At 40.7% G+C, this 25,259-nt stretch overlaps 2 protein-coding genes across 5 annotated transcripts in view; one reads left to right on the top strand and one right to left on the bottom strand.

Moving 5' to 3' along the window:
* Nucleotides 1-6,385, bottom strand: part of LOC112148261 (metal transporter CNNM4) — a gene marked incomplete in the record, with an annotated part of 45,090 nt that extends 38,705 nt beyond the window's left edge. Inside the window, 1 exon segment of the mRNA XM_024275211.2 lies at nt 4,945-6,385. Coding sequence (XP_024130979.1) covers nt 4,945-6,343 — 1,399 coding nt within the window.
* Nucleotides 6,386-10,511: 4,126 nt separating this feature from the next.
* Nucleotides 10,512-25,259, top strand: part of LOC112148260 (phospholipid-transporting ATPase ID) — a 40,696-nt gene continuing 25,948 nt past the window's right edge. Inside the window, exons 1-2 of one of the 4 annotated variants that reach the window (XM_024275204.2) lie at nt 10,512-10,729; nt 24,045-24,123. In XM_024275204.2, coding sequence (XP_024130972.1) covers nt 24,081-24,123 — 43 coding nt within the window. In that variant the 5' untranslated portion in view covers nt 10,512-10,729; nt 24,045-24,080. Of the gene's footprint in view, nt 10,730-12,972; nt 13,271-22,497; nt 22,719-24,044; nt 24,124-25,259 lie in introns of those variants that run through there. The other 3 variants (XM_024275205.2, XM_036213396.1, XM_024275209.2) reach the window with 3 other exon arrangements.

Genomic DNA, 25,259 nt, shown 5'->3' with positions numbered 1-25,259 from the left:
ATATTCTTAACAACTGTGAGATGATCTACAGATTAAATCCAACAAACATCCAGAGTCTCTGTTAGCAGGACGGGTGAGCGGCTGCAGAGAAGTTCTTTCTCCATGAATTCTAAACCAAAGTAAACATCTTTGAACCAAACTCTCACACTTTTCCTCTAAAAATCAATGAATATGTTTATATGTTGGTTTGATGAAAGGAGGCCCTGCAGGCAGAAACGTGTGCAGAAGGAACACAGGAACATGTGAGCGTCTGCTGACTGAGTCCGCCGACAGGAACCTCACGTTAACAGAACCGCCCGAGTTCTGTTAACAGAACCGCCCGAGTTCTGTTAACAGAACCGCCCGAGTTCTGTTAACAGAACCGCCTGAGTTCTGCATGATGATGTCCAGCATGACATGAAGGTTCTTCACATTAAAAAAGGAAAAATGACACTTATTATAATTGTTATTATATAATTACAATAATTATAATTATTACTTTTATTATAGTCTTACATTATTATTATAGTTGCAGCACAGCAGACACATTTATGAATGTCACCAAATGAAAGCTGAGGCTAAAACCTGGACTGTACCATAAACACACACACACATATATATATATATATAAATATACATACAAGCTGAATTTCCACAAAACGTTTCCTGAAATCAGAATGACCTCCGTATCAAAGAACATTCTAAAACCTGCTGAGTCTGCACCTTGTCGCTCTGTCTCCATCAGTGTAGTAAAAGTATATTTAGTGGGATAAGTGTGACATTTTTATTGTTGTTCTAGATTAACTTTGGACCATTGGCGTCGAATGGAAGCGGCCCCCGGCCCGGTGTGAACCAGAGATAACAGGATGCACAACAGTCTCCCACGTAAGTTTTTACGCTTCCCCTGAACATCTGTGTTTCTGTGCTGGCAGGACACGACCTCCTCCTGCTGAACTGCAAGTCAAGACACGACCAGCCAAAACATTTTAGTCCCAACTGTCCCTAAAGGTGGATATGGCTGCCTGCGGGGTGAAAAAAGGTCAAACCTGTAGGTGACCTGCAGGAAACATCAAGGTTCGCGTACATTTTTATCTATGGGCATGCTGCGGGCGAGAGGTCGCAGAGAACACTTATCCAACACCCCCGTTCAGGTGCATCAGGTGACTACGGCTAAAGTCAGCGGTTCAGCTGCTGTCCTGAAAGCGAACAGAAGATGCGTGACCTTAATGTGGGCGGGGCATTGCAGTCAGCAGGTCATGTTAAGAAGTGAAATCCAGCAAAAAGAATTTCCCGACAGAAACAACAGTACAGACGATAAAGAGTTAAGTAGTAATACTAAGTGTTACTAGTTGTTAGCATATACGAAGTATTACGACGGAGGAATTTTACCGATTAGAAATAATTTATGGTCATATTTAGTCGTTTATTGTGAAACACTGATGACTATCACAGATAATCTGATCCTCTTAATGCTCTCTGACTATTTCCAGCATCATTTATTATTTATCCCTTCGGGGGGGGCAGCTCTGTGCCTGACTGAAAGGTCAAACTGGAAGTCCTGGGGAGTGGGGGTGAAGACGTCTACGGCGGCGAGGACGAAACTCACTGCAGAGTTCATCAGAGCGCCAGCAGCGACACCGCTGGATGCCGTCGCCATGGAAACTGATGCCGAGCAGCCCGGCAGAGGAACTCGGGATGCAGGCGGGGAGTCGGGTCAGAGCGGAGGCGGGGGGTCGGCAGGAAATGAAGACACCGCGTGATGGCGTTAAGGCGACCTGCTAGGACTTGACCGCCGTCTGAACGGTACCAGCCCGACGTGGGAAAGCAGACGCCTCCGGGAAGCGTTAACTTTCCCACGTCGGTACCGACGTTTCTAGAGCGTTTTTATTTAGCCTCCATTTACCCAGTTCTGTGACCAGAGAGACGTGATCAGTCAAAGCAGCAATTTACATTAAACCAGGATCAACTAAAGTGAAAGTCGACTCACAAACTGGATTTCATTTCAACCTTTTAGTGATTACTTATTTGATCTTGTTTTTAGTTTAGTTCTCTTCTCCCAATGAGTTATATATAATATAACTGTAAATAACATTAAATTTCCCTTTTTAATCCTAGATTTTACTGTTAAGTCCATTTCATATTTTTTCTTAGTTCATAACTTTAAAATTAGTTTGATAAATGTGCTTTAGTGAAAAAGAGACAATCAAACATATGAGTGATTCCTTCAGAACAAGAGTCGTCGTTTTGGGTCAAACTGAGCATAAACCCGGTCCATTCCGCTCCTTCCTTGTTCAGATGGTCTCAGATTCTGAAGTGGAAAAACCCAGGTTCTGCTCTGTGTGCACTTTGACCATTTAAAGCCGTTCTTCTCAAACCCTGAAGCAGTAAATCCTGAAAGACCTGAGCAGTGTGTGTGATTCTGTTCATGAGGGTGTCATCAGCGTAGAAACAAAGGCTTCTAAAACCACCATCAGGTGACAGGAAGTGAATCAATCTGATCTCAGAGGAACATCCTCTGATTCTGTTCTGCAGCTTCAACGTGAAAGTGAGATTCTCACAGTTGTGTTTCTATGACTAACACACACCATCATTGTGTATTCGCTTTAAAAATTAACAGCTTATGGGAGCAAAGCAAATGTATCTTTGAATAAAGTAAAATTTATTAAAAATTTCCCAACACTGAATTCACTTTTTAACTCTAAAATACTAGAGTGTATTAAAAGACCTTTATGGCCTTAATACAAATAAATAATCAAAGATTAATTATTAATTCCTATAATAAGGTTTAACATACAGTTTTCTATGTTGTTAATCTGAGTCGGCTTCAAACATTAAGTTTCTACAAACATTGTAACAGTAAATGTTAAGTTATCTGAATAAATGTTGATAAGATTAAAGTCTAATTGAAAAATCAAAATATAGTTTAGGAAAAAAATGATTTAATGCCTAAATATTTCAAAATAAATATAAAACTGTCATAAAATAAATGAGATAATAACTGAAAACTAATGCAAAGCTTTGATTCTACATCATTTCATGAGTTAGACTTTCAACATGACTTCTCCAAAAATGTGTTTTCTTCTGACCAAAGGTGAAGACCTGCAGCATGACTCTGTTCTTCCATGTGATTTCCATGCGCACGTTGACGTGCATGCAACTGCAGCTTAGTGCACGAAAGGATTCAGATCATAAAGACAGTTTTCATTAATGAACCAACTTCACTAAGAAAGTGATTATTACGTAATAACTGGTATTTTTAATGAATTTGAGTCCCAAACCGTCCTGACTGTTAATGGAAAAGTTACTGTCCTTTCTCTGATTGGTCAGTTTTGGATCCAATAAGTCAGGATGAGTTTCTGCAGGAAACGGTCATGAAACAGGTTTTAGTGAGAATTATCAATAAAAAAATAAACTTTTAAACTCCTTATTGATCAATAACCCATGTATTGTTCAAAAGTTTAAAATATACTGATTTATTTCTGCTTTTCTCAAACAAAAATCAAGTTTTTACTACCATCTCAGTCCTAGCTGTCCTCACAGGTGAATACGGGCGTCTACAGGTAAAAAAGGTCAAACGCAGAAACATGAAGGTCACTCAGGGACCGTACAGACAAAATGTTCATTTTTATCTATGGGTATGCTGCGGGCGACAGGTCATAGTGAACACTTCTACAACATGTAAGGCGTGTCGTACAGATTTTCATTTTTTCAAACCCCCCAAACCTGCAGACTGAAAAAGGATCCCATGAGTTCTGTTCATGTGATACGTGCGCGCTCCTGTGTGTGGCGTAAGGACTCTGTATGACAGCATCATGCGTATGTCACTTGTTGTTGTGTTCCAAATTATTCAAAATCCTAAAAGATATTTCCGATTTATTAGATGTTTCATGTGTTTTCTCTGGAAAGTTCTAACACAAACGTCTGCATCAGCTTCATCAGCTGCAGGTGAGCTCTGGGTTTTCACACCTGCAGCTCAGGAATTCCAATGGCTCCGTATCAGGAGATCTTCAAAAGAAACAGGATGTTTTCTTTTGGTTCACCAACCCTCGACAGCAGAGCGCAGACCTGAACGGCGTCGCTGAGGACACGCTGAGGACAACATGACATCTGCAGCAGATGAAGAACTAGAATATCTACAACTGCAGTCAAGAACCTGGGAAATGTTTTCATCTGAGGAGACAAAGGAACTCATCTGTCTCAACTTTAGGGCTGCCACAATCAGTTGACTAATCGGCTATTAAAATAGTCAATTAGTTGTTACTTTATATTATAGAGTCAGAGTGTAGTAAAGATTAAAGTTATAATAACATTCTGCAGCTTTTTGGACTATTTTGGCGTTTATTAAGGTTTTTTTAGGATAATTTGGAGTTTAGCTAATTTTCAGCTACATGTTAGCTGTTTTGGCTAACTTAGCCTTTTTTTGTTTTTAGGTTAATTTGGCATTTAACAAATATTTTAGCTGGCTATCAGCTTCAGCATTTTCACCTACTAGAATCAGTAACTTCAGCCATCAATTTCAGCTTCTTCAGCTATCATCACTAGTATCTTCGGCAGCCAAATTCAGCTTAAAGAATTCACAATAGTGTTATTGCAGGTAATGCTGTATAACTAGTTTTGAGTTTGTTCCCTTTGTGCAAAAATAATTGGCCATTTGTCGATTATTAAAATAATTATTTCTGGTTCTACTCAACTCAGCGTCTAAAACTGCTCAACGCTAACTAGGGGTGTGCCAAAATGTCGATATTGCGATATGTGGTGATGTTTAGCCCTGTGGTTGATTCCCGGTGGTTCTCACCAAATATCGATCTTAAATTTTCATTTGAAGAGGCTGTAAAACGTTACATCCAAGTGTCACCAAATAAAGTATCGTGACATATGACAAACCGATGTTTGTTTCTACACCCCTAACCCCAAAGCCAACAGTAAGAGACCCTTCCACCCTGAGGAGAAGAGGCTTCCACTGACCTTTCTTGAACTCCTCCAGCATGGAGTCCAGCTTGGTGTCGTGGAAGACGAAGTGGACCGGGTGGTTGTAGAACTTGGTGATGGTCTTCAGGGTGGTGCAGTCGTCCGGGTCCACGAAGGCCAGGTCCTTGACGTAGAGGATGTCCACGATGTTGGAGCGCTCGCCCTCGTACACCGGGATCCGGGTGTAGCCGCTCTCCATGATCTCGGACATGGTGTTGAAGTCCAGCACGGCGTCGCTGTGGATCATGAAGCAATCGTTCAGCGGCGTCATGACGTCCTCCACGGTCTTGGTCCGCAGCTCCAGCGCGCCCTGGATCATGTTGAGCTCCTCCTTGACCAGGTCGTTGTAGGGCTCCGTCACCTTCAGCATCTCCACCAGCTTCTCCCGGTTGTACACGGTTCCGATCTCCTGGCCCAGCACGCAGTCCAGCAGCTTGCTGATGGGCCAGGACAGCGGGAAGGTCAGCAGCATGAAGAGCTTGGTGAGCAGGATGGTGTTGGCGCCCACGGCCAGCCCGTGGCGGGAGCACAGCGCCTGCGGGACGATCTCCCCGAAGATGACGATGCCGATGGTGGAGGCGACCACGGCGCCCAGCCCGGATCCGATCAGGTCGTCCAGCAGGATGGTGAGCGTGGTGTTGACCAGCACGTTGCCCAGCAGCAGCGAGCACAGCAGGTAGTTGCCCTTCCGGCGGATGGGCTCGATCTTGCGCGCGTAGCGCTTCTCCTTGTCGGTGCCGCAGCTCTGCACGATGCGCAGCTCCATGGGGTCCAGCGCCATCAGGCCCAGGTTCAGCCCGCTGAACATGCCGGACAGAACCAGCAGCAGCGAGATGAGGATGACCTGCAGCCAGATGGGCAGCAGCGACTTGGCCTCCTCCACCACGCGCAGGCGCCCGTCCCGCTCGTCCAGCAGGAACCACTTCTGCTGCCGCGTGTCCAGGACGCACAGGCCGAACGTCTTCAGCACCTCGCTCTTCCGGAGCTCCTTGATTCTGATGGCCAGAACCCCGGACGTGTTCAGGTTACTTACCTGCATGAGCCCGCTCACTATGATGTCCTTAGTGTGTTCGGGACAAGTTCTATTGAACGGAACCGAGGCCGTGTCAGTGCTTTCATCCTCTTCGTCCAGTTCGCCGAACTTAATGAGTTCGGAGCTGTTCGGCAACAAGTGGAACCCGTAGAACCGGAGGGAGATCTGGCTGCCCTCGGTCACCTGAATGTCCCCCGCGTCGGTGGTCTCGGCCGGCCTGTCGCTCCTCTCCAGCCTCATACCGATTATCCGGGGTTCGTCCCGTGGCGGTGCCGCCGCGGCTTCGGCCTCCCGGCCCGAAAAGATCCACAAAAACACCAAGAAAGTCAGAGTCCGTCCCGGTCTGCTCCACTCTGTCGCCATGTTTGTTTCCTTCTCTGCCAATAGGGGAACTGACGTCAAGTACTCCTTTCTAAAGTCCCGCCCACTCAGCGCTTGGACTGAACTCAGCCAATCAGAGGAGAGGACGCCACTGGGATCCTCGGACCGAGCCCCCTCTGCCTTCAGTTTTTTAAGGTGGTCCTCTTGTTTTTCATTTTTAAGGTGAACCGGGAATGTTGGAACATTCTTCAACAGTTATTATGTCTTATTTTATACCAACAAAACTTTACATTTTTAATAATTTTTCACTGAAATATGAATAAATTCTAGAAAAAAAAATGAACTTTATTTTATACAAATAACTGGTGGACTTTTACACGGTGAAAATTTCAGCAAAAATAAAAAATATATCTTTATACTTTTATACTAATTTATCCGGAAATTTGATATTGCTCAATCTGCAGCACGTGTTTGAAAACCCTCTTTTTAAATATTCACAATAGACCAGTTGTTGAATGGATACAGCGTCACCTTGTGGTGAAAGGATGAACTGCAATATCACATGATTTTCATGGAGACCCATCCATCCATCTTCTTGACCGCTTCTTCCCTTTCGGGGTCGCGGGGGCGCCGGAGCCTATCCCGGCTACTGAAGGGCGAAGGCGGGGTACACCCTGGACAGGTCGCCAGTCTGTCGCAGGGCCTCAATCACACACACATTCACTCTCACATTCACACCTAGGGGCAATTTAGAGTCACCAATTAACCTATGAAGCATGTTTTTGGATGGTGGGAGGAAGCCGGAGTCCCCGGTGAAAACCCACGCATGCACGGGGAGAACATGCAAACTCCACACAGAAAGGTCCCAGCCGGGAGTCGAACCGGGGCCTTCTCGCTGTGAGGCGAGAGCGCTAACCACTTGCGCCACCGTGCAGCCCTCATGGAGACCCAAAAAGCTTAAAACTTTATTCTGTTACACGTTGGATCTTTTATTGTCATTGATTTAAGCCTAAAACTAAACAGAACAATAATAATAACTGATAATTTTCTATTAACACATTTATTTGAGAGAAATATTTCAACGGCATCAAATAAAAATGTCAACGCCTGTCAGTCTGAGTAGTTTAGAATTCAAGCCTTTACAGTTCTGTTGCATTGAAAGATGCAAGTTATGAGAAGAAGATTTTAATGTGAAACATTCGTCCATCAAACTAACTGAAAACATTCTGTTTAATGTTTAAAGAGAATTCCACTTGAACACAAATTAACATTTTCAGCAGTCAGTGTTAAGACTAAACATGATCATTTAATCTGGTAATTAAACTTGTATTGGCATCATTAAAAAGAGCACAAATCAGCACCTTGGTGTCCCACATCCAGGAAGAGTGTCCAACATGAAACCAAAGAGAAATCAATCCTGAGAATCCCAAATAGAACCAAAGCGGTCCTTGGTCGGAGTCTGAAGCCGAGACTTGGTGGTGGTGAATGTTGTCAGGTTTTAGGATGTGAACTGGAGGAGAAGACATTTTTCCAGAAAAAAGAGAAGCGTAGGGAGGAGGAGAACCGGGTATACCAAATGGGACATTTTCAGTTCTGATGGTTGGGGTCTACGTGGCAGTTACAGTTATCCTCAGACACTGGCAAACCCCACAAATTCCACAAATCAAAGTATGGATAAATATGATGACAAATTGGCATCATATGAACGCATGTTAAACAAATAAAAAACAGAGACCCCAACAGACTGTTAACCTGGGATACTTCTGGTCCCATATCACTGTAAATGATCAGCAAAGTGAATGGTTCCAACAATTGGCTACTTATTTCTAACTTGTCATGAAATTAACTTTATTTTTTTCCTTTTATATATTAATCTGCTCTACAATAGGACCCTGTTTTGTTCTGTTCCATCCTGCTGCATATATAACCTGTTTAATGTTATTTGATGTTAAAACTCAATAAAAACTTGAGTTGGAAGAAAAAAGGGAGGGAGGAGAACAGATGACATCATCTGTAATCTGAAAGAGAGCAGAAACTGTAAAGTTGTGATTGAGGAGAAGGTGGCAAGACAGCAGAGGATGGTGGTGTGAGGACGACTCTGGTGGTGAAGAAGATGAAGAGAGCAGAGCAGAGGATCCGGTGGTGGAAGCTGAAAAAGGAGCAGTGCTGTGAGGCTTTCAGGGAGGAGGTGAAACAGGCTTTGTGAGATCAGGAGGTTCTTCTAGATGAATGAACAACGGCAGAGAAATGAGGAAACGAGGAGGAGGAGGGAAGCTGGAGTGTCATCTGAAACGAGGTGGAATGAAGAAGCTCAGGAGCGAAGAGGAAAAGATTAGCTGAGAAAAAGTTAGAGGATCGAAGACAGATGCACAAGGTGGAGGTGTCAAAGGTCAAACAAAAGTTGTATTAGAGTTTTTTTTTTGAAGGAAACTTGTTTGAGGAATAGAAGACAAGTGTTCCATATTTAGGAAGAAAAGTGATGCTCAGAAAATGTAGAGAAAAAGAGCGGATGAGTCACGGAGAAGTTATGGGAATGAGTGGAAAAACCTGGATGAGGTCAGAGGTGAACATTTGTGGGAAACAGTTTGGTTTCATGCTGAGAAAGAAAACCACAGATGTTTCTGGAGAACTGAGAGGGTCAGAAGAGCTGATTAGAGCTGCCACGATGAGTCGACTAATTGACGACTAATCGACTATTAAAAAAGTCGTCGACTAAAGTAGTGGTCAATTACTCGTCACTTTAAATTATATGGAGTCAGAGTGTAATAAAGATGAAAGTTATGATGGCATTCTGATAGATTTTAGGACTATTTTGGCATTCATTAAGTTTTTTAGGCTATTTTGGATATTGGCTAATTTTTCAGCTACATGTTAGCTAGTTTGGCTAATTTAGGCTTTTTCTCTTTATTAGGCTAATTTGGAGTTTAGCTAATATTTCAGCTACATGCTATTTTCTTTGGCTAACTTAGTTTTTTCTGTTTTTTAGGCTGATTTGGCATTTAACTAATATTTTAGCTGGTTACCAGCTTCAGTGTTTTTAACCATCAATTTCAGCATCTTCAGCAGCCATATTCAACTTACAGTATTCACACTAACATTATCACAGTTCATGCTATATTTCTAGTTTTTAGTTAGTTTAACGCTAATGATGAATAAGATTTGTGCTCCACATCTAATTACACGTGATCCGATTAGTCGGCTAATTGGAAAAAATAAGCGATAATTACTCGACTATTAAATAATAGATTTTTGGCAGCACTAGAGCTGATTGTCTTTTCGGTCTACAGTCTATGACAGGGGCTGAGGTTTGGAGGAGCAGAGGAGAACGTTGGAGATGTTCAGGATATGTGAGGTGAGATGTTCTGGAGGTGTGACAGAGGACAGGAGACACTAGGGAGCGAAAACATGATCAGTTATGTTACATTTTCAGAAGTAATCACTTATTTAAATTTCTGTTGAGAAAAAAATATAGTAAATTGTTTTAATCTACAGTTTGATCATCTCCTTTTGTAGAAAAGTTGTGTTTATATGACAATTCAATTTTTCATTTTGTTCAGTTGTAATTTAATTTATATCTAAATTAGATTTTATTCATTTAATACCATCAAAAGACGTCTAAGTGACTATTTATCTGTAGTTAAATTGGGGCCAATATTATCTGAAGTTGAAATAAAACAAATTAAGGAAATATATTGGTGTTTGACCAGAAATAAAATAATATAAAATAAAAATGTCTTAAAGCTTTTGCTGTTCTAAAATAAACTTAATTATTTTCAGCTTCAAATGTTCTCTTTTCTCAGGTTTCAAAACCCAAAATTTCGATTTCAAATCTTTTTTTTTTACTTTACTTTTTTATTTTAGAATCTAGAAATTTCAAAATCAAAAATGAAAAAAAAAGAGTTGAAAGTTTAAAAAAAATAATTGACATTTTTAGTTTTGAAACTTAAAAAAATGAACATTTGAAGCTGAAAATAATTAAGTTTATTTTAGAATAGAAACAATTTTTGGAGGGGGGGGGCAAGAGACCAATATATTTTTTAAATATGTTTTTTAGGGGATTTCAAATAACATTGGGCCCAACTTAGCTCCATAGAATTAGTTGTTGTAAAGTCAAATTATGGTTGAGTGTGATTTCCTCTTCCGCCGCTAGAGGTCAGCGTTGGGTCATAAACTGAAGTTTGGAGTAACGGTCCCGCCCCGTTACTTCTCCTCCTTTCTTGTTTTCACCTTCAGCTTTCACGAGTGTTCCGCTGTCTGGCAGAAGAAAGCGATGCGGAGGAGGAGGGAGGAGGAAGAGGAGGAGGAGGAGAAGAGGAGGAGGAGCGCGGCAGGAGGACGAACTCGGGTCTGGCCGTGAGGAAACTTTGTTCTCCAGACGTGGAAAGACGCAGGCCACGCGCGGCTCCACCCGACCCGACCCGACCCACGGTAAGAGCACGCGCGTCACGGGTCAAGGTGAGGCGGGGAGGGGGTCCCGGTCTGGGATGGATTAGGAGGAACAGAATGAGGAGGAAGAGCTCAGTTCTCCGCCTTTCGGGGAGAAAAGAAGCAGCTGGAAGAGAGAAAAAAAAAGTTCTGCTTCTAAGGAAATTGTCTTCGGGGAAACTCTCCGCGGAGCAGTAAAACTCTGATTCTTGTGTGAAACGAAAAAGTGTAAAAGCTGAATTTCGAGATCCAAACCTGCAGCTGAGCGGAGATGAGACCAGCAGAAGGTCTGAGGACAGATGTTCCAGAGAGCTGAACATCCTGAGCTTCTTATAAACGATGAGTGTTGAAGAGAACACCAAACCCGGACAGGTTTGAACGTGTTCTGCTCCAAAGCCAGAATTCTTTAGATGAAGTCACCAAAGCTGAACACAGCAGGTCCTGACGCAACATCCATGATTGTTCTGTCACTTTATTTTGAAAGTTTCCCATATGTATCAGACCTCACTGTGATGAGGACTAAAAGTTCAGGGAGGCTGCACATGGTGGGAACCACTGGCTGTATATGAGAACTGGACTGAGTGACTCCACCCCTTTTTTTATATGTATTTCCTTAAAAAGTTTTAAATATAACTTGAAGATATTTGTAGGAACCCCGTATACAGTTGATGTCCCGACTTCTTCCAAAGCAAAGAGATTTGTCCTCCTCTGTTTGAGAGCCCCACCACGTTCCATCCGTGCAGTTCCTCTACTGACCACTAGAGGCTGGTTTCAAAAGCTGCTTCCTTTCTTCACTCAGAACTTTTAAGCTAATAGATGCCTTACTTTACAGAAACTTTTACATTTTTTATTCTTTCTTTCAGTTTATTTGTCATCTACAACATTTGTGTGTTAATATAAATTTTGTGTAAAATTAGAGGTTTTTGATTGGTTGGTGGGTGGAGCCAACAAAACTCTTTACTTTGTTCCAGTCGCCCTTTATCGGCGTGTTGCTGCGGTCTAATTTAAGTACTGCGCCGCTCCACCTCAGATGATCACTCCAGTTACTGCTTGTCCACAGACGCCAACATACTGGCAGCATGTAATCTGTACTCGAGTACACTTGAGTCTGAAGTCTGCTGGATCGTTGAAGCTCGGACAGGTTGGTGAACCGTTGAAAGGTGAAAGCTGCACCATGGGTTTTAGTGAAGTCTTGATGGATGGAGTTTGGAGACTTTAAGTTGGGAGAAGATCTTCAGGACATTTTGAAAAAAAGGTTGAATTTAAGGCTGTCATGATTAGTCGTTATTTTGTATTATATGGAGTCCGAGTGTGGTAAAGTTGAACGTTATAATGGCCTCCGGGTGGCTTGTTGGACGACTTTGGCATTTATAAAGGTTCTATTTTGGAGTTTAGCTAATATTTCAGCTACATGCTAGCTATGTTGGCAAATTTAGGATTTTTAAAAAGTTTTTAGGCTAATTTTGAGTGAAACTAATATTTCTGCTGTTTTTGCTAACTTGGGCTTTTTCCAGTTTTTTAGGCTAATTTGGAGTCTAGCTAATATTTTAGCTATCAGCTTCAGCGTTTTCAGCTTCAGCATCTTCAGCAGCCAAATTCAGCTTCCAGCATTCAGACCAGGAGCAGCTAATGCTATATATCTAGTTTTTAGGTAGTTTAAAGCTAATGTTGGTTTAGATCTGTGTTTTACATCCAGTTCGCGTATGACCCGATTAGTCGACTATTAAAATAATCGTTTGTGGCAGCTCTATTGAAATGGAGAAACACGACTTACTTTCATCAGAATCTTCGTGAATCTTCTCCATCTTCACCTCCTCATCTGTGAATTCCTTCATATCAGACTCTGTTCATCTGTGAAAAAGTTGGATTTTGTTTTTGAGTTCCCGCTGGATCAAACCGACGACCGTCTTAGAGGTCATGACCTCAGCAGCTACCTGGTCTCTTTTCAGCAGACAGGTGAGGACGTCATCGACTCTGTTCGTGTCACATACCTGATAGTTCAGACCAATCAGGGGCTATAAAGCTGTAAAGGTCAGTCCAAATGTCAGGTAAGATGAGAGGAGGCGTGGCTTTGCGGCCTGAGAGGTCAGGTGAATAATTCAGAGCGTGATTGTTTGCTGCTCAGAATTCATGATGCGTTTATGTCATGAGAGCCCCCCCACGCCGGCAGCATGCCAAAGATAACCCCCCAACCCCTGAGCTCTGATGTGATTGGTCGTTTGGAGGATCTTCACAGAGGTCCCAGGGGTCCAGGTCCGGTCCGGATGGGTTCTGACCCCTGAACTCTGTCCCAGTCTGAGGAGTTTTGATTCATTTCAATAAAGTCAAAAACCACAGAAACCCTAAAAAAATCAGAGCAAACAAAAAGTGGCGTGGTTTCTGTTTGCTCAGCCTCGCCGTAACGTCGAATCGATTTGGCGTTTCGGCTGAAGCCGACTGACAGACGCTTTTCTTCTGCTGGGGAGCTTCAGACGCGCTGAAGTTCAAACACTGATTCTTTCTGTGGCTGAGCTGTGGTGGAGGGAAATCCGGAGCGACCTGCAGGTAAAAGTTTTACTCATTCCTTCACCGCTCGAGTGACGGTTAGTGAGAAAAAAGAAAGTCTGCATGCTTCCTGCAAAGAGTCGGGGGGGGGGGTAAGACAGCATCCTGTCCTCTTAACGCCACAGAAAATCTTTTGAGGCTTAAACACAAATTTTTTAACATATGGTAATTTTTCATTCATTAACACAATAATTCCAGCCGATTGTGAAGGAGAAAAGCGTCTCGATGAGCCGCTTTTCTCCTTCACAATCGGCTGGAATTATTGTGTTAACAGTTGGAAAATGACAGTCAATCAAAAGAACATAAACACTTGAGCTCCAGGGTTAAAGGCAGGGCTGGCCCTGAGCACAGGCGAGCTAGGCGGCCGCCCAGGTGGCCATCAGCTGGACAGGGCGCCAAATTGCAATGATTTTTTTTTTGTTTTTTACACTTCAACACACCATTCATTTTGTGTAAAAAGAAGTTTTTAAAAAGGTAATAATTAAAACTATGAATAAAATAACTCAAAAGTTTGACCCGGTACTGAACCCCTCCTTGGCTGATGCAGCCCCTGTCCCCGCTAGGTGGGGGGGAGGGGCATGCTGTGTTATCTGTTAATGCACATGTGTCAAAGTCTAGGCCTGGGGGCCGGATCCGGCCCTCCAAATCATTTTATTTTATTGTTATTAATGACCCGATGTTATCTTGCGCTCATTTCTAACTTGTATAATTTTGACAAAATATATTTTTATTGAGAGTAAAATATTGAAAGATATTTAAGGTTAAAGTTGATTTATTCTGTAACAATTTTTCTGCCTTTTTAATATTCATAAATATGTTAAAAAGTTGTAGTGATATTTCTCGTTTTGTGCAGAAATCCCGTTTTGCTGAGGGCAGGTCTGCAGCCTGCAGCTCCAGAGCCAGGACCGGCTCTTTTACCCAACTATAGTGCCTCCCTGGTTGAAGAAAAATACGATAATAGTACCTTTTAAAAGTACTAAATCAGCATTGATTTGATTTAGATGAGCTAAGTTACATTTATGGCTGAGCTGCACCTAGAAGGTAAAGCAGGTTTTTACCTCCCGCTGACGTCACACGGCCTGTTTTCTCACCACTTTACTCAAAATGCTGAGATTTCAAGCACAAGTCACCAAAAGCCTGAGAAAGTTTTAGAAACCTTTAATAGGAGTGCATTAGCTCCACTGGGTGATCCTATCTGGCACATGTCTTTTATTTTGAAAGGACTTCATACGAACTTCTTTCAAAAGTAAAAAAAAAAAAAAGAAAAAACATTTTCTAATTTTTAGAAAATTCCTGTTTCGCTTTACATTTTTGTTTTATTCAATCCAAAAAAAATTTATAAAAGTAACAAAGCAAAGCTGTATCAGATTTTCCTAAAAAGGCTGAGTTGGGTCTTTTATTGTGAAAGGTTGCAGACCCCTGTCCAGGCTGGCCCTGGTTAAAAAGTGAACTGTCTGACGTTTGGATTTGACTTTATAGGACCAGAAAACTCTTCTTGAAATACCTGCTGCTCAAAAATGCAGATTTTGATCTTAATGGAGATAAAAAAAAGGAGCAAAATATATGAAAAAGTGAAAATAATGTTTGATTTTTCACCCTTTTTGCTTACAAACAGACATCCTTCATGAGCCAAAAACATATTGTTATTATTTATGATAAATATCTGAGTATATCTGAGAGAAACCCCTGATTTTGTCCTTGAAACGGTAAACTCCGTCCAGACTTTCTGCTGTTTACTAGTTTGTTTAAACCGACCGAACGCCTCCGGCTGTTTGCAGAAGCAGGTGCTGCAGGTGCCGTTCTCACTGACCCGGGCGGTTTGTTTGCTCTCTTCCTATTGGTCAGAGGACCACATGACCTCCAGCTTGACCTGATCCAGACCAAGAGGCTTACGTCACCGTCAGAGCAGATCCCCGTCCAGTTTCTGTCCGATCAACAGGTTTTCTGACTTCTGCAGGCTGACTGATGCTCTGGAGCAAGGATGCGGTTATTCTTAGCGCCGCTGATAAGACGAGAGTTTGTGGGTAGAAACAGAAATGAGAGATTTTAGACCGCTAGACGCTCATGATAATATCAAATCTTCAGTTTTACTTCATTTCAGACTCCAGACTTGGACAAATTGACTTGTTTTTACAGGATAAAGAAGCAAATTTTGCTTCGAATGTCCAAAATTAACAGAAAAATGAGATGAAACGGATTCAGACAACAGATCAAAGGAGAAAAAAACAACATGAACTCCGAACAGCCTGAAGGAGAGGACAGTTTAAACCTTAAAACATGAATAAACTCACTTTACAGTTAAAGATGAAAGAATAGAAACAGTAAAGAAAACGTTTGAGAAGGCCAGTAATCATTGGAAATATACGTCACATTTAAAACTAATTTACGAAGTTTAATGCTTATAAATAAAAAATATTAATTTAGTACAATAAAATTAGGATTAATCTAAATAAATAAAATGATTAAATTAAATTAAAGTTAAATGAATTATATTATAAATGAATTATTATAAATTAAAACAAAAAAAATCACATAAAGGTTCAAATTAAAGTAATGAAAAATGAAAATGTATAAAATAACCTAAAAATAAGGTTTAAGGAAAAGGTTAACAATAAATGTTTAGTGTAAAAAATACATTCAAATATTTGTAGAATTGCACATAAATAAATATAAAAAGTCTTTAATTAAAGTATCATTTATTTGAATGAACTGAAACGTAAACGACTATAAAGATGAAATAATTATACCGTCGTTTTATGAAGCTAAAAGATGATTAATGTTGAGAAAATGTAAAATAAAATTAGATTCCATGTTTACAATGGAAATAATTTGAAGAAGTGTAAAACAACCGAAGAGAAGATGATGAAAGAAAAGAAACTAGAAGAATTCTAAAAACAAAATGTAGAAAAATCTGAAATAAAAACTTTATTGAAACTTACAGAAAAACAACAATCATCATCAAACATCAGCCCATGAAAAAACAGAAAATAAAATAAAAAAACAAATGTGTCTGAAATACTAAACGTTTTTATTCTGATTACATTTGTTAAAGTTATGGAAAAAAAAACATTTTCAGTAGAAAAAATAAAAACTTAAATATTTACAACTTTTTCTGAGGCTAAAAACATCAAATCAGAAGTTCATGAAGGTTTCTGCTGAGATTTGTTACAATAAAAAAGGAACACAGAATAACAGAAAACAAGTTTTATTGTTAAAGTTGTGAACCTCCTGAAGCTGAGTGTTTTACCTCGTGACAATGACTTTTACTCTCTTGTTTTTGTGAGAAAATAATTCTTTTGGTGATAACGAGATCGTAAATGTCAACTTTAACCCTTAATGAGTAACCTGACGTGTTTTATGTCGTGACCGCGACATGATTGGTGACTGAGATGACTGAGACGGGTGAAGACCGTCGTCATGTTGTGTTCTAAACGTCCATCTCTGAATCTTGAACGTCCAGCCGGACGTTCGAATCCTTTACCCACAATCCACAGCAAAACAAATGAGTTCTGCTTTGTTTTGGGCTGCAACAATTCCTCGACTAATCAACTATTAAAATAATCAACGATTAGACCAGTTTGGCTAATATTTCAGCTACATGCTAGCTATTTTTTGGCTAATTTATTATTTTTGTAAGTTTTTTCCATTTTTTAAGGCCATTTTAAAGTGTAGCTATTTTTTTCAGCTGCATGCTAGCTGTTTTGGCTAATCTATTTTTTTGTGTGTTTTAGGCTAATTTGGCATTTAGCTTGTATTTTAGCTGCTATCAGCTTCAGTGATTTCAGCTATCAGCTTCAGCATCTTCAGCAGCCAAATCCAGCTTCCAGCATTCACACTAGCATTATCACAGCTAATGCCATATATCTAGTTTTTATTTAATTTAAAGCTAAGGATGGTTGAGATGTGTGCTTTACATCCACTTTGAGAATGACCCGATTATTCGACTATTAAAATAATCGTTTGTGGCAGCTCTAGCTGATGCTCTCAGTCTTACACATAATCCAAACCAGTCGTTTGAGGCGAAGGGTCAGTGATACTGCAGTTGTTGTGATTCTCATCAGTGAGCAGATGAGGGGATCCGGCCGTCTCCATGGTTACAGAATGATGCTGCAGGATGAAGGACTGCGTCTGACTCCGGACCTGGTCTGTTATCGCAAAAAAACATGTTTTCTCATGATAACGAGATAGCAAAAAAATCTAAAGATTTTGTAGAGTTCTGCAGATGGGACTGCACAAGGGTGTAGCGGTTAGCACTTTGACGTCACAGTGAGAATGTCCTGGTTCAAACCCCAGTGTGGAGTTCAGATGTTCTCCTCAGTCTTGTGTGGACTTTCTCCTCACTCAGTTCAAAAACAGGATTTTAAATGATCTCTTAGGTGTGATGAACTTAAGTTAGTAGCAGGGATAGGCTCCAGCAACCCTGAAATGGATTCAACGGGTTCTGAAAGAAAGAAAGAAGCCATGAAAATCTCTAGACCACTTCAGATTAAAAAAACACTTTTTCAAGTTTCCCTTATTTCTTTGCTGTAAACAAATCAGGAAGACATGGAAGTCGCTGCTGCGCTCGCCGGGTTATTATTTCACCGCAGGCTCACCTTCAGAAACAGCATCAGTCTGTCCACTCTTCTCAGCAGTTTCAGATTCTAAAGACGGGAAACTTTCCTCCACTAGGATTGGGAGTTCTGACCCTCCCCAACAGGATCTGGGTTTCATGTCACTAAGTGACTTTCACTTTCAAACCAGAGACTTCAATAGTCTGAGGACAGTAAACAGAAATGAAAACAGGATCATCATTAACACGAACCTGAAGCCACTGACAGGAGACAGCTCAAACAATCAGTGTAAAACCAAACTGAACAGCCCTCACAGCTGTAGCAGCTCCATCGTCACCATCATCATTCAGATCATTTCAGCTGAAGCTGCAAACCAGCAGGAAACAGTTTTTCTAATTAAAAACCAACATCTGATCTCCATCTGAGCCAAGAGAACGAACAGCAGCTCAGACGGGTTTATTGGTTCTACGATGCGTCTCTGAACCTCGAGGAGTCTGGCTGCCTTCAAACCTCCATGAGCTTTCAGTCCTTCACACACGAACAGTAATAGTCAGCCCTGCAGGGAGCAGTGTGAACGGACATCGGGAAGTGGGGGGGGCAGAACAAAGTGAAACCACAGCTGCTCTTTGCTGGCTTGATCCTTAAACTCTCCCAGCTGAGCTGCTCAGTCGGAGGAAGAGGTAGCCAATCAGATCACCGGTACGCTCCTTTAGTCCTCGGACCATTGACTGTATGTAGAGAACTGGACAGAGCAGCCATTGAAAATACGGACGCTGCCAAATTGGAACCAGTTGACAGTGATTGGTCTGAGTCAGCGTTTTTATGACGAGCACTGTCAATAATCAGGAGTGGGCTTGTTGGAAGGCCACACCCCTTCCGATGAGAGCGGGTCAGGGAGAATCTGTCAATCAAATGTTTGAGGTACATGCTAGCTGTTTGGGCTAATATGGGTTTTTTAGTTTTTGTTGTTTAGGCTGTTTTGGAGTTAGCCTAATAATTCAACAACATGCTAGCCGTTTTGGCTAATTAAGGCTTTTTTCATTTTAGACTATTTTAAGGGTTTGCTATTTTTTCAGCTACATACTAGCTCTTCTGGCTAATTTAGATTTTGTTTTAATTTTTTTAGGCTGTTTTGGAATTTAGCAGATATTTACATGCTAACTGTTTTTGCTAATTTAGGTTTTTTTCTGTTTTTCATGATATTTTAAAGTTTAGCTATTTTTTCCAGCTATGTGTTTTGGCTAACCTAACCTTTTTTTGTTTGTTTTTTTAAGCTAACTTGGCATTTAGCTAATATGTTAGCTGGCTACCAGCATCACCATTTTTAGCTATCAATTTCAGCATCTTCAGCTATCAGCACTAGCATCTTCATCAGCCAAATTCAGCTCCCAGCATTCACACTAGTATTATCACAGGTGATGCTATATCTCTAGTTCATAATTATGTTAAAAAGTTACAGTTTTGATTTTAAAAATGTAGTTTTAGAGTGTTTAATAAATGTTTTTCCTGTTCGGCCCGTGACCTCAGGTGTGTTTTGGATTTTGTCCCCCTGTGTGATTGACTTTGACCCCCCTGCTCTAGTGGTTAGTAAGGTGGTTACTGACCTCACGCACAGGTTGTGCACTTGTTGTCTGAGGGTGAAAAACTGGAGACCTGGGCGTGGCTTGTGACAACCGCACACTTCTCACGGCTATTACAGGCCCTGGTAGAGTCTGCAGGTCAAAAAGTGTTGTGGGAGTGTTCAGTACGACCTGTCGCCCGCAGCACGCCTGTAGATAAAAACATTTCTTTCTACACTTCACTGAGCGCTCTATGATGTTTCGTACCTGTCACCTGTGCAGGTACGACCATAGACAGCCGACAGGTGTGATGGAGGCTTTAGCAGACAGTGTTTTGAATGGTCAGTGGACGACAGTCAAACATCACCACGGAGGCGGTTCACTCCCTTTCCCTCCGTGGTTTCAGGACGCAGAAGCTTTCTTCTGTCAGCAGCAAACAGGCGCTGAGTTTCCATAATGGACCAGTGTTCTGAACTGAAACCAGAAACCACTGATGGGACAAGAAACCGATTCATGTGTGCGACCCCTGACCCGCCGAAGGTGACTCGGACCGCCAGATACTGTTACGCACTTTGTTTCCATGAAATAACAGTCACGCTTGTAATAGTTAACTGAACTGTTGGGATCAAACAGTCGGACGGAGCGCAGAGACGGTTAGTGTGGAAGGAAAACAGGAAACTCCAGATTCTGTATTCAAATCTGAATCTGAAGTGAAACCAAATCGTCTTTGTTTCTGTTTTTATGTAGAATTCTGGTTCTGTTGGTGTCTCGTTCTCTTTCAGGCTCCTCTTCCTCTGTATCGTATAAACTCTGGAGACAGTTTATTCCAGAAAGTTCCAATCATTTTCTCATCTGTTTTCAAACAGTTATGATGACGTTTTAGCCCAAATCTAAAATCCTGTGTTGTTTTCTAGGACATAGTTTCTGCAGAGCGGCAAGAGTTCATTAGAAATTCACCTCTGAGCAACCCTGCCCCCACTTCCCCTCTGTTACTGAGAGCTCTCTGTTTACACACTAACGTTAGCGGTGCAACAAAAATGTTAGCAGGAAAATCTCGTACAGTTTAGATCCAGATTCCAGATGAGGAAAACAAGACGTTCATGGATCTATTTGTCTGCAGGTGGATGGTTTTAAATGGGGCGGAGCTGGGAGCTTGTGGCCCCGCCCAGTAGATTTTGTACGTCAAAAATCTGATCTTTTTCAAACAGAGTTTTTTCATCTCCTGATTCACAATAATTTGAATAAATCCTCCAGAAATGTAGTTTTAAGTTTAATTTTCTTTAAATACGACCTCCATCATCAGAAAAATACCACGAGAACATGCTAAAAACAGAGTTTTCCTCTCTGTAGGTCATTAAGAATGCCATTTTCTTTATGATTTTAATTAAGTTACAGAATGAGAGGTGTTGAAGCAGAAAAAGAAAAAGCTGTTCGGAGAATTGCTTTTTCAAGGGACAACTATATGGAGCTAAATTGAGGCCAATATTATTTGAAACCCAAATAAAACAAAAAAAAATATGGTGTTTGGGCCCAAAAAAAGGAAATGTTCAAAACTTTTTGCTATTCTAAAATGAACTTAATTATTCTTATCTTCAAATGTTAAATTAAAAAAAAAAATCAAATTCAAAATGTCAATTTCCAAACTTTTTTTTCAGTTTCAAATCTTATTTTCACTTTGAAGTCTTTTTATTTGAGAGGGAAAAAAAGATTTGAAACTCACATTTTGAGTTTTGAAACCTGAAAAAACGAAAATTTGAAGCTGAAAAATAACTAAGATTATTTTTTAAATAGCAAAAAGTTTCGGACATTTACTTTTTTTTTTTTTTTTTTGGCCAAACAAGTATTTTTTTCAATTTGTTTTATTTGGATTCCCAATAATATTGGCCCTAATTTAGTCCCATACAAGTAATGCAGTTACATTGTGAAAATGAAAAAGCGTCTGACTTTTATTTTGAATTACGGGTCCCAAAGGCTTCCATAGGAGTTTAGGGGAAATAAGGGAAGAGTTTCTCCAGCAGCAGTGTTTCCGTCTGTCGGGGTTCAGCACACGTGCTCCACACTCCTCCCTCTTTGAGGGTTTTCCGAGCTCTGGCATTCCTGGGAAAACTCACTACCAACCCGTGTGGAGATATTTTTAGATCCAGCATCACTTCAGCTTCCTGTTCGAGGGGCGTGTCCTCGTTGTTCTGCTCCAAACTTTACCAACAGAAAGTGAAATTTCTGCTGTTAGAGGAGAAACTGTATGGAGCTAAATTGTGGCCAATATTATTTGAAACCCAAATAAAACCAATTAAAAAAATATTGGTGTTTGGCCAAAAAAAACTAAAACTTTTGGCTAAAATAAACGTAATTATTTCAAGCTTCAAATGTGTTTTTAGGTTTCAAAAACTTAAAATGTCCTTTTCAAAACTTTTTTTTTCAGTTTCAAATCTTTTTTTCACTTTTAACTCTTTTTAAAAACATATTTTAAAATTTTCAGATTCTAAAACAAAAAAAGAGTTGGAAGTGGGAAAATGTTTGAAACTGAAAAACAAGTTTTGAAAATGATATTTTGAGTTTTAAAACCTAAAATAATGGAACATTTGAAGCTGAATAGAAAAACGTTTTTCAACATTTTACTTTTTTTTTGAGCCAGTATTTTTTAAAATTTGTTTCTATTTGAGTTTCAAATAATATTGGCCCCAATGTAGCTCCATAGAACTGCCCTCCGTTTGTGTGTGTTTGTTCATCCAGAACAGAGGATGGATGGAGCTGATCCCATCGCTTCATGACCAGAAGCTCCACCCTCATCATCATCATCATCATTATGTGGGAGGGTTTTTATGAGCTCTCTGGTTCTGGTTCTGGTTCTGGTTCTGTCAGTCACCTCAGGTTTCTCTCTTGTGTTCATGGAGGTTGTGGTCTTCTGGTAAAGGTGAAGTTCACCTTTTGTTCTCGTTGCTGCAGGTTTTATTCCAGATTTCAGTTTGTAGGTCACGTTTCCTTTCTTTGACTCTTCCTGTTTCTGCTCTTCTGCTTTTTGCTTCTTCATCCAACGTTCACTGCTGTTGCTGCTGCTTTCATCACTTCCTTTTGGTCCAAATGCAGATTTTGAAGCCGCTCAGGTGACTGAAGGCTCTTCCTGGAGGTGCACCCCCCACATGCATCACTGTCAGTCTGCAGAGGAGGAGCAGACGATGACTCTCTCAAGTGTCTGAAGGAGGGATCCTCCCTCTGAGTCCTCAGGATGTAGATGTCTTCATCTGCAGGAGGTGCAGGGAGGAGTCCTTCACTGAGATGGGGGGGGCTCTCTCCCCAGCATGAGATAATCATTTCCAGATAAACAGATGAGTTAATGTAGAGAATTTTTCACTCATTGTTTCACTATTTTAGTCATATTTGGTATTCCTGACCCTCACTTCCTCTACGTTATATGTCAAAGTCACGGCCCGGGGGCCGGATCCGGCCCTCCAGATCATTTTATCTTATTGTTATTAATGACCCGATGTTATCTTGAGCTCATTTCTAACTTGAATAATTTTGACAAAATATATTTTTATGGAGAGTAAAACATTGAAAGTTATTTAAGGTTTAAGTTTATTTATTCTGGAATAATATTCTTGCATTTTTATTATTCATAATTATGGTAAAAAGTTACTATTTCAAGTTTTAAAAATTGATATTCTGCAGCTTTTTGGACTATTTTGCATTTACTAAGGTTTTTTAGGCTATTTTGGAGTTTAGCTAATATTTACATGCTAGCTGTTTGTTCTAATTAAGGCTTTTTTCAGTTTTTTAGGTCATTTTGAATTGCAGCTATATTTTTCCAGCCACTTGCTAGCTGTTTTGGTTAATCTAAGTTTTTTTTCGTTTTTTTAGGCAAATTTGGCATTTAGCTAGTATTTTAGCTGGCTATCAGCTTCAGCGTTTTCAGCTATCAACTTCCTTAGTAGTCAAATTCAGCTTCCAGCATTCACACTAGCATCATCACAGGTAATGTTATACGTCTAGTTCATAATTAAGTTAAAAAGTTACGGTTTTAAAGTTTTAAAATGTACTTTTAGAGTGTTCAATAAACGTTTATCCTGTTCGACCTACGGTGTGTTTTGGATTTTGGCCCCTGTGCGACTGACTTTGACCCCCCCCCCCCACTGCGTCAAAAGGATATTACAGCTTAAGCATCAATAATAGTTAGACGTCTTATTCGTTCAATGTCTGAATGTCCAACTTCCTCCCAGCAGCTCAGAGAGATGATGATCTCTCTACAACTAGAGAAAAGAAATAAACTTCCAGAGGATCCACGGCTACATTTAAAAATAAATGGAAATGTATTTAGATTATTTATTAATCTAGAGCGGTTTGGGGGAAGAGTTTTATGTTTGTTTGTCCTTCACTTGATCTTCTGTTTGGAGCCTCTTGGATGTTTACATGATATTAAGGTTTATATTAAGGTTCTGTTTATCTACTCATATGAACACTTAATTGTAACATTAAACTCAGAATCATATTTGTAAAGGAGAATGTATTTGTCATGTTTTACTTGACATTCTATATCAATAAGGAGATATTTAAAAAGTCATGTGTCAGATGTACCCCCCCCCCCTGCTGTTTAAAGCATCAGTTTCCTGGAGTTTGAGGTTTTTTTAGCGACGCCCCTCCCTAACGTCCGTCTCTGCTCCACAGATGAGTGTGATGGACGGGTAGCAGGAAGAGGAGAAGATGTCGTTCTTCGGCCTGGACTGTGTGAAGCCCAGAGAGAGAGGTGAGCACGCAGAACCTGCTTCCACCAGGTTTCTACGTGGCGTTTAAATGTGTTGAAACACTCGAATGCTGAAGAAGTGAAGGAAGTTTTCCAAAAGTTTCAGTCAAGTCATAAAGTTGATCAGGATGTTAACTTCAGAAAAGGAGGAGAAGTCTGTCTCTTGACTCGTTAGCAACATTTATGGTAAAATGAAGATTGTCCAGATAGTTTAATATCGAGGTAAAATGATTCATTTGAAGCCAAACATCTCACACTGTCCAACAAACTTTCCCTAAACGTCTAAATCTTCTTTCGGCTGAACTGAGTTCCCGTCCCACTGATCCCAGAAACAGAACCGACGGTCCAGAACAGGCACAGCCCGGACCAAGAAGAGGCCCGGCTCTAGATATATCCCCTCAATGGAGCAGATGAAAGTCCATGAAGGATTTTGGATTGTATACATCAAAAGTCTTCATCATTTTCTTCTTTTCTTCATTCTACGTTCCCCCGATAAACAGAGATGAACTGTTTCCTGGTGAAGATCTTTTGTGTAGAGATTCTGTTTGAGTCACAAGTGTGTCATAAATAAATGTGTGAGCGCCAACGATCCTCCACACGGCAACAGAGACTAGAGGAAGACGACAAAAGCCTCAACACAACGACAAAAGCCTCAACACAACGACAAAAGCCTCAACAAAACCCAATGAGGTGATTTGTGATATGGGGCTATATAAATAAAATGTAATTGAATGGAAATTGAACAACATGACAACAAAAGCCACAACACGATGACAAAAGCAGAAACAAGACAACAATAGCCGAAGAACAACAACAATGTTGTCGTTGTCTTTCCGCTTTTGTTATTGTTTTGATCCGTGTCAGCCACCGTATCGTACGAGCACCTTACGGGACGTCATGAGAATGGACCGTAGCATTGTGAGGTGTGTGTGTGTGTTGTGTGTGTGTGTGTGAGGTGTGTGTGTGTGGTGTGTGTTGTGTGAGGTGTGAAGTATTCTCGAGGATACTGGAAGTTACAAACTCGTACGTGTGATGTCGTCCTACGAGTCCTTACGCCACTCTCTAGTCTTTAGACAGTTGTGAGTCCTTACTGACCGCACACAAATGGTGCACGTACCGAGTGTGCACGTGATGCGTAC

This window comes from Oryzias melastigma, linkage group LG9 (genome assembly GCF_002922805.2).
Source record: "Oryzias melastigma strain HK-1 linkage group LG9, ASM292280v2, whole genome shotgun sequence".
Taxonomy (NCBI): domain Eukaryota; kingdom Metazoa; phylum Chordata; class Actinopteri; order Beloniformes; family Adrianichthyidae; genus Oryzias; species Oryzias melastigma.
The sequence above is the reverse complement of the archived record's forward strand: the minus strand, read 5'-3'. Positions and strand labels throughout refer to the sequence as shown.